The sequence below is a fragment of the Borostomias antarcticus genome (assembly GCF_949987555.1).
Source record: "Borostomias antarcticus genome assembly, chromosome: 6".
Taxonomy (NCBI): Eukaryota; Metazoa; Chordata; class Actinopteri; order Stomiiformes; family Stomiidae; genus Borostomias; species Borostomias antarcticus.
This window is the reverse complement of record NC_140239.1, coordinates 31430076-31439249: the sequence shown is the minus strand read 5'-3', so window position 1 is coordinate 31439249 and position 9174 is coordinate 31430076. Positions and strand designations below refer to the sequence as shown.

The following is a 9174-nucleotide window of genomic DNA, read 5'->3' as shown; positions in this document are numbered from 1 at the left end:
AGCGGGGTGCCGGAGGAGTCCACCTGGATCTGGTTTCCAGCGTAGTCAAACTGGAGGGACTCCACCCCCGCCTGCTGCTCCATGCCGCCCATGTTCTGGGCTTCCTGGTTCTGGAAGTCCTCCGTCGGTGGCTTGTTTTGGGCCGGGTTCTGGGGCTGGAGGACATGGGGGTGGTGCTGGCCCATCATCTCCAGACCGGCCTGGCTCGGGCCCATCCTCTCCACCGCCTCGGTCGGAGACGCCTGGCGACTTCCAGGGTTTGGGCTGGAGCAGAACAAAGCCCATGACGCGTTAGCTCGGATACCTAGTACATTTCACAAGCGAATGGTCCTACAAAAAACTGCTTAATCAACTGCCCTTTAAAAATGGACTATGGCATATTAGATCCTAGTTTTAACACCTGGATCCAATAATGTACAAACCAGATATAACAGTTAACCTAACATAACAAATAACTAGCAAAAAAGGACTCATACTTGAAGTCTTTGCAGTCTCTGTCCATGCCGTTGAGCAGGCCTCTCCCGTTGGCTTTGGAGGCATCGCTCTCCTCCCCCACCTTCATGTCGGGGCTCTTGTCCTCCTCAAACGGGGACGTCTTCTCCTGCGCGTCACTCTTTTCCCTCCCGTCCTGACTGGGGTCCCCTCCCCCCTGCAAACGCCCCCAAAATAAGGGATGAAAATCTCTTAACGAGGATCTAAATCTTACGCAGAGAATTCAAATAAACAGATTTGCTCCTAAATGACTCTATGGAAGAGACATGACGGTACCCTGATGGTAAGAAAAAGGATTTACAACCATTCCAATTAATTATCTGCAAAATACACTGCAGGGTTTTTCCTGGCTCAGAATGGGTCTTTGGGGGGTGATGCGCACACAAATTTTGGGTTTTCCGTTTTAGTAGCCTATCAGCGTAAACAGGCCTCTATTCTTTGCTGTCGTTCTGACTGAGCTCACTTTCCACAATCGGGGAAATCTCCTGACATGACACAAAATGGATATGAAGACAAAATGTTTAAGATACTGATAACCTGTGTATTAATTATCTCAATTACTAGTGGTCCAAACCATGGACAATGCAAGAAAGAGGGATGGGCTGCACTTGAAACAAGCTGTCACAACACATTTGGAGAGGATTTGAATTGCTATTTTTATTAATTTTCCTTTGGCTCTGGCTAGAATCTCTTTGTGGGGGCACCAAAAAATCCTCTATGCAGGAAAAAGCCCTGGATTTGTTCCTAAATGACTCAATGGAAGAGACCCCTGATGGTAACAAAAATGATTTACAACCATTCCAATTAATTATCGGTGTTTGATTATTCTTGTCTGACACAATGGACCAATGATCTCCAAATGCAAACCCCACCTACCTGATGCCCCAAGCAACTCACAGTTAGGCATCCAGGTCTGATCACTATTAAAACTGACCAAGGACTCAACAAAAGGAGTGAGAGCACAACGAGACTTACGTAGCCCCCGTTCCTGTAGCGCCCGTCCATCTTGTCTCCGGGGGAGGAGCTGAGGACGTACTCCACCATGCTAACCCCCAGGCCTCCGCCCTCGGAGCGAGGGGACAGCACAGAGCTGGCATCGCCGTTCCCATGGAAACCCTGCCCTGGCCGCCGCTGCACCATGATTGGCTGGGACACGGAGTGATCTACTCGTTGAGTGAATGGGTGGGTTGGTGTTCCAGAGGCGGGAAATGGGGACAAACAGGAAGTGGGGACAGACAGGAAGTGGGGACAGACAGTTCAAGGTCAATGTGACATCTGCATGGCAGTTGAGTCATCACATAAATTGAGCATAATGCATTGAAATGCACACGAAACAAACAATGTGTGAGCACTTTTTTTTTTTATCAATAAGAGCATCTATCCAGTGTTGATAGATTAATACCTGTATTATAGTGCATAAACATTATATACGATAGGATATCCAAGTCTTTCTGATTTGGATGGCGATCAAAGTCCAGGGATGGTCCACAGAGGGAAATAGCGGCCATACTCACGAGAAGTACCCCAGGCATTGTCTCTCCACTCTTCTCCCAGGAGCATCCCTTTCCTTCCATCCTTCGCCAGTTCGTCAGAATCCCAGAGTTTTTTTGCTGGCAGCAGCTGTTAGGGAAGTAATACTAAGTCAACTTTACAGTAAAAAGCACACAGTGAATGCCACACGCCTGGAATGGTGCTGATGCTCTAGGATTGACAAAAATACTCAAAAAATACAATGAAACAGCAAAAACCTGTTGCTGTGGAGAAAAAAAAAAAAACGAAGAATACAGAACCAATTCCAAGGGTCTGCTAATTCAAAGGTGTTTGTTTGTGAAAGAGCCCAACCTACCTCACCCATGCCTCTGGACTCCAAAGCTAGAGCCTGGAAATCGTAGTTCATCTCATCAACAGCACGAACCTGGGATGGGAAGGTGAAAAAAGAGAATGGTGTAGAGAACACACAAATTCTTCAGTGAGTGTCTGGTGATAGTTTTATCTCTTTGTATAGGACCATTTGATTTGGAAATAAGCCCAAAAGAATAACCGTATAATTAAGAGCCATACATTTTTTTTTTAAACATTAGCAAAATTGCTAAAAGCAAATATCAGACCTCCCAAGGTGACCTTCTTTAACTGTGTTTTTTATATCATGGTAAAAAAAAAAAGAGAGAGAGTAATAGTTACGAAAATATATGTCTACCTGATCAACATGGTTGCCGTCGCCGGTAGGCCAGCGGTGCTTACTGGGCGCACAACTACCCAGCTGCTCCCCAGGCTGCCTCTGAAAGAAGTACCCCACCGTGGCATCGTCCTGAGATCGCCCGCTCAGCGGGGGCTGTGGGGTGCCCGGGTTGGGGTTGGCGCCCCTGTCCATGCCCTGCAGTGTGTGTGGTCCTCCGGGACCCTGGCCTCCTCCCCCGACAGCGGCGAGGGGCCCCCCTCCGTGAACTCTCACCACACCGACTGCCTCGGGGGCACCGTTTGTGTGCAGCATCCCACCTCGCGTCTCCTGCCAGCCCACGTCATTCATACCTAGGATGCTGCATGGAACGCTCATTCCACGTGGAAACCTGTTGAAGGTTTTATAACGGAACAGGTCAGGTTAGCTGAGAATCGGTCTGAACTAAATAATTTAGTCCCGTCACTTTGCTGATAATTTAATTAACAAATTGAACGAAGTTCAGCTTCAGTGGCTGATGTGTTTGTGTGACTTAGCTAGTCACAGACTGCACGTCCATAAACATTTAGGCCAAGCACACTCAAAGCCAAGGCAAAACTCAGCATGTGGCCTGATGGCAGAAGAAGGTAGTAACGTGAGGCGACCCATCACAGCGTGCATGCCCACTTCCTCATGGGGATCTGGGAACGCTATTAATGTGTTCACTTCGTTCTTGTAGTGTTAACGTGAGCTGGCTCGTTTTAAATCATGTAGATGTTTACGCACCACGTTTACCTATAGTATGATGCAGATTATAAAATAATAAACCATTAGAATAATCTCGACTAATCGCAAACAAGCATATACCAACGTTACCTACAATAGCTAGTGAGTTATCATAAGATGAATACATAGTGAGTTATCATAAGATGAATACATAGTGAGTTATCATAAGATGAATACATAGTGAGTTATCATAAGATGAATACATAGTGAGTTATCATAAGATGAATACATAGTGAGTTATCATAAGATGAATACATAGTGAGTTATCATAAGATGAATACATAGTGAGTTATCATAAGATGAATACATAGTGAGTTATCATAAGATGAATACATCCATGGGCACCACGAACAACAACACGTTACCTCGCCAGTTAGCGTCCTTTTTTTCCCAACCCACTTCTAGCTAGCTATCCCTGGCTAACCTGAGCTCCTTCTCTGAGCCAAACCAGGTGTTTTGTACTAGCTAACGTCACGGGTTGCGTGTTATTGAGTGGAATGGGCACGACAGCACGTAGCTTAGCTTCGGCTAGCACAAAGGTGGGTGATCCAGCTAGCATGCTAGCGCGTTAGCTTAGCTTCGGCTAGCACAAAGGTGGGTGATCCAGCTAGCTAGCTAGCCTGTTAGCACCCACCAGCTAACGCTAGCATGCTAACTAACGAGCTAACGCTAGCATGCTAACTACATGTCATGAATATCCTAAACAAGATAGCTCGTTACACACAAACACGTTTCAGGTTCAGCAATGCCATGATGAGCACCATAAAAATGCTTTAATCTGTCTTAATTAGGAAACATTTCAACGTGAAACGGTTCACGTTAGCGTGCTAGATGGATGTTTTCGTATTAGATACACGTTTTAGAAGCATTTTCGAATAAATATGGTTGTTTATCTAGTGCTAAATTGAATTGTGATGTTGCTATGGTTGACGTTAGCTCAGTATAAGTTGCTAATAAACCCAACATGAGCTGATAGCTGAACACAAGCAGAGAGAAAGGCCTCGTACCTTTCCAGTGTGATAGCTAGCATGCTAGCTACGTTAGCTAGCAAGAATTAGCGCACTAAAATACGTTTGTGATTTAAGAGCAATGCATCAATGGGAACATAGCTCTTCGTTTAGCTCTTATGTTCTTATAATGAGCAAATGATGACTGTTAAATGGAATAAAACATGAGCTGTGGTCTGGTGAGATGGGTTAACAAAACATAGCTAACAACATGGCCCCCCTCCAAGTCCCCAACACAGAGGGGCCTTACCCGCGTAACAAAAGGGGGAAATAGTCAAACACAAACCACGCTTAATAATCACTAATGTGCATTGCAGGCGTATTGCATTGAGATGTAGCAGATACTCACACACTGTCTCAGGTGAAGAGCGATGCTTTTTGTCAAACGTCAAGCCCTGGAAAAAATTGTCTATTGTTTTTGTTTCCCGTGGAGATCGGTGTTTTAATGATTTGGCTGGGGTTGGACGTGCAGTGTAGTCCTGGGCTATCCTAACACAGTGCCTCCCTGCAGTCTGGGCATGTTATACTAGACCTGCGCACTTGAGATGTTAAGCAAGCCCAACACATTTTGTGCACCTTTTTATTCTAAAAAATGTTGATGTAATTCCGAGCCAGGAAAAACCGTGAATTGATCTGCGTCTAAACTTTTGAGTTGATATATTATAGACATCATTTATATTCCGATTACATTTTTAAATTATGACATGAATGCCCAACACGTGGGATTTAAACTGGGAATAAGATTATGTTTTTGTTATTAATTGAGGCTTTGGCTACTCGACTTTATTTTGGATAGCTAAACTGATAACAATAAGTGTATGTCCAAAAACTGATGATAGGCTATAACGTAGGACCTTATGTGTACTGGAATAAATATGTCTGTCAAGCAACTGAGCCTATAGTAAGCCTATTGGGACTTTTCTTGATCATAACAATATTTCTCCAATGTTATGCACATTTCAGATGCACAGGACGCATCCTGGCCCAGCTCACGTTAGTCAAACGAGGCTGATTTATACCTCCATGATTCATACACCGCTCGAGTTGCTTCTCCTCTGTAGACCTTTTCGGGCTGATCCTGGGTCAGATGGTAATTCATTTTTCCTCGTGGTACACGACCCTCCCCTACTAACCAAACAGGACGTTGGGATCCAATCGCCTTCTCCCTCTGAAATAGTGATCTCACCTCCCTTTTTCCTATTGGGTTGCTATATTAGGAAAGAGTCAGTGTGCTTTATAAAGGAAGCGCCCCAGTTGCTACTTAGAAATCTACTTGGTGGAAAGAGATCGGACACCTACGAGAAGCGTTTACGCACTGCTAGATTCATCACCGGACAGGCAACAGCTCAACAGCGACTAGACTAGCCTATAGGATCTATGTTTGTCGAATTTTTTAGGCTATTCGTGTTACGTCAGTTAGACAAGGCCAGCTCGTACAGCAACAAATGGCAGATATACGTAAGAAACTTGTCGTGGTCGGCGACGGCGCGTGTGGAAAAACCTGCTTGCTGATTGTATTCAGCAAAGATGAGTTTCCAGAGGTGTATGTGCCAACTGTGTTTGAGAACTATGTGGCGGACATCGAGGTGGACACAAAGCAAGTCCAACTAGCGCTTTGGGACACGGCTGGTCAGGAGGACTACGATCGGCTTCGCCCTCTGTCCTATCCGGATACCGACGTCATCCTGATGTGCTTCTCGGTGGACAGCCCAGACTCCCTTGAGAACATTCCCGAGAAATGGGTACCAGAGGTAAAGCACTTTTGTCCGAACGTACCCATTATCTTAGTTGCCAACAAGAGAGATCTGCGTAACGATGAGAACGTTAGGAGCGAGCTGTCCAGAATGAAGCAAGAGCCAGTAAAAACCGAGGACGGGCGAGCCATGGCCATGCGCATTGGCGCATATGACTATTTGGAGTGTTCCGCAAAAACTAAGGACGGCATACGTGAAGTGTTCGAGACTGCGACCCGCGCAGCTTTACAGAAGAGGTCCAGTCAACAAAGCAGTTGTGCCAATTGCTGCCTGTTGTTATGAATGGACAGCCTAAAGTCTATAGTCTGACACCACAAAGATCTGTTGTCTGACGTCCCTGAGAATCATCATTTGAAGAACAAAATCCCGGGATGATCGTCATAGCCTGATGAGTTTACCTTGATTGACTCTTTGATTGACTCTGCCAAGTCTATTTCGATTGTCGGTGGGTCCTACTGTGCAAATGCGCTTTTCCTAATGCGCAAAGTGGGTACAGGTTAATAAAAAGATGCTGCTCCCGGAGACTTGCCCAGGTGTGTACTGGAACACAATAATTGTGATTGGCATCATATGGAATGTGATGGGGAAACAGAGCAATGGGCTCAAAGACAAAAAACAACACATGGCCTCCAGTTCTAAAGACTGCTTTATTCCCCAGTGTTGTCAAGTTTTATTTATTGGAAAGACTCAAGCCCAACGCTCAGCTTTCAAGCCAAGTTTTTATTGCACAATGAAAGTGTTGCATCCTGTATTACACGTTAATGTTCTGGAGTGTATAAGTATCTGAATACCTTTGCCTTATACTGTATTTTTGTCAAGCTGCTTTCATCATCAAACGGCCGTTCACCCTGGCGCCTTTTTTTGTTTGTCAACATTTCGTATAGCCTATTAAGATTACTGCATCCGATCGGGGAGACCACTTAGCAGCTGCAGTGCACAGCATCATGCAATTATTTCACATACAGTGTTGTGTAGACTGTCATATGACATCCATAGTGCAATATTTGTATGTCTAGCTTACTACGTATGCGTATTGTTTCTTTGATGCTTTTAAATATAGACAATTACTTCAATACAGCCTGTGCAAACATTGAACGTCTTTGTGAGCCAATAGTTAAAGAACTGAATTAAATTCTCGAGAAACCTTGCTGGCTTCTGTTCAACCTATATTGGATGTATTTTACTCATCAAGGATATCTGTTGTGTCATTAAGTTAGAGTAACCTGATAATTACAATGAAAGAAACAAGTTTAGGTGTTAATTGAGGTCTTGTATTATCCATATTACCCAATAATGATAGAAGCATGAGTTTTGAAACGACTAACATGTATCAACAGCAAAAGGGGTGATTCAGGAAAGTCTTGAACAATGAACAGTTGAAATAGCATTGCAGCACAACAAGAGGAAATGAGCTCAGACCCCAGAAAGCACAGATTAAGCACTTCTATAGCGGTATGGACTAGGCAAACAGGAAGGCCAGGAGACTGTCTTCCATCATAGCCCACCCACACAAAAACACTGAATTGGATTTTTGTGAGGGGCTGATTGGGGCTCTTACTGTAATTCTCACGCGATCTTATCATAAGCATATTTGCTGCGTGCATCAGTATTACATAACTGCTTTGTTCTGATGGAAGCATTGAAGATCCAGCATTACGATTTCTTTTCGTTTTCCCCTGAACCCCTCTAAGGCCAGTGGGGATCTTTTATGTGACGTAAAGAACTTGGTTGAGCCAACTCTGCTGTCAGGGTCACTCTTTATTTGGGCTCAATCACTTAAAAGTCACATTCTTTTCTTTAAAGTTCTGTTGCTGGGCCCTTTGTTTACATACAAGGAAGGAACACAATGTTCTGTGCAATGTTCCAACCCCATACCCCCCCCCGACCACCATCTCTCTCTCCCCCACTGTACCACACACACACACACACACACACACACACACACACACACACACTGCAGTTGTGAAGCAGGCTACTTATTGCAATCCACTGTCGTTTCGTAAAACAAATAGCCTAATAATCTGTTCCCACATATGCGGTTTGATACTAAACAGTGATAGATAACATCTTTTTGTTCATCAGCTTGGGACAATGGCATCAGTGCAAGGGTCTGGTGAAACCACAATAAAGTAAACAGACTGTATATGTCTTTGAATGACACTGAGAGGGAAACAAATGGAAAAGCGATACAGAATTTAGGCGAATGTCAGCCAGCAGTGGGCCAATCAATAATCTAATCATTAAGTGTCATCATCACTGGCTCATCTATAGTGACACTGTTTCACATTTTCACAGCGTAGATTAACTATATGTAGGGAAGGCATTTGATAAATGTTGTGATACCTTTTCTCATTAACTGAAAGTTACAAATAAACTATAACGGCAATTATTGCTACTATAAAAACAAGTAATTATTGCTCCTGCTTTTGCTCTGTCTCCCATTATCCTGCAATTTAGCATTCCATCACTTGTTGTTGTTGTTGTCATGAACTAGAACTAATAGACTAATGTCATACTGTGGACAGGAAATGACTGGTGACTCAGCTTTCTCCAACTTCCCTGCTCCGGGGAGGAACACTGTCTGCTGTGTTTTGGCCACAGAATGCCGTCTGTCTGAGTGAAGAAAATTACATCAGACTCTCCTTGGACAGGATATGGATGCAATAACAGACATAACATCTGGGAGAGAATGAATGTTGGAAAACTGAACTAATTCTGTGTCTCTGCAACTTTTTACAAGGTACATTATTTTGACTTGAGCTGTCTTCAGACAACAGCTTCTTTGTTTTTACATACCATTTTTGGAATTGTGCTAAAAGAATAAATAAAATGTACTTAACAGTGGAATAATAGATTGTGTGTCCACAATGTACACAGCACCATCTTGAGGGCAACTAAAATATTGCATTTGATCATGATGGAATTTATCTCCTCCTGTGCTATCACCTCAAAGATGAGCTTGTGAAATTAAATGACACAG

At 43.9% G+C, this 9174-nt stretch overlaps 2 protein-coding genes across 4 annotated transcripts in view; one reads left to right on the top strand and one right to left on the bottom strand.

The window, feature by feature from the left end:
- The window catches only part of pum2 (pumilio RNA-binding family member 2), a 22080-nt gene extending 17162 nt beyond the window's left edge, over positions 1 to 4918 (bottom strand). For all 3 annotated transcript variants that reach the window (XM_084440204.1, XM_084440205.1, XM_084440206.1), the window contains exons 1-7: positions 4790 to 4918; positions 2690 to 3059; positions 2339 to 2407; positions 2007 to 2112; positions 1468 to 1655; positions 477 to 649; positions 1 to 264 (exon numbers count right to left, since the gene is read on the bottom strand). The exon at positions 1 to 264 is cut by the window's left edge and continues 31 nt beyond it. In XM_084440204.1, coding sequence (XP_084296330.1) covers positions 1 to 264; positions 477 to 649; positions 1468 to 1655; positions 2007 to 2112; positions 2339 to 2407; positions 2690 to 3046 — 1157 coding nt within the window. In that variant the 5' untranslated portion in view covers positions 3047 to 3059; positions 4790 to 4918. The remainder of the gene's footprint in view (positions 265 to 476; positions 650 to 1467; positions 1656 to 2006; positions 2113 to 2338; positions 2408 to 2689; positions 3060 to 4789) is intronic.
- An 809-nt stretch (positions 4919 to 5727) lies between these two features.
- On the top strand, positions 5728 to 7341 carry LOC311310695 (rho-related GTP-binding protein RhoB). The gene has a single exon (XM_084440223.1). The coding sequence runs from the start codon at positions 5886 to 5888 to the stop codon at positions 6474 to 6476; it is 591 nt and encodes a 196-aa protein (XP_084296349.1). The 5' UTR covers positions 5728 to 5885; the 3' UTR covers positions 6477 to 7341.
- The last annotated feature ends 1833 nt before the right edge of the window (positions 7342 to 9174 follow it).

Coding starts and splice junctions, on each gene's coding strand:
- LOC311310695 (XM_084440223.1), top strand. CDS start 5,886: ATGGCAGATATACGTAAGAAACTTGTCGTGGTCGGCGACGGCGCGTGT.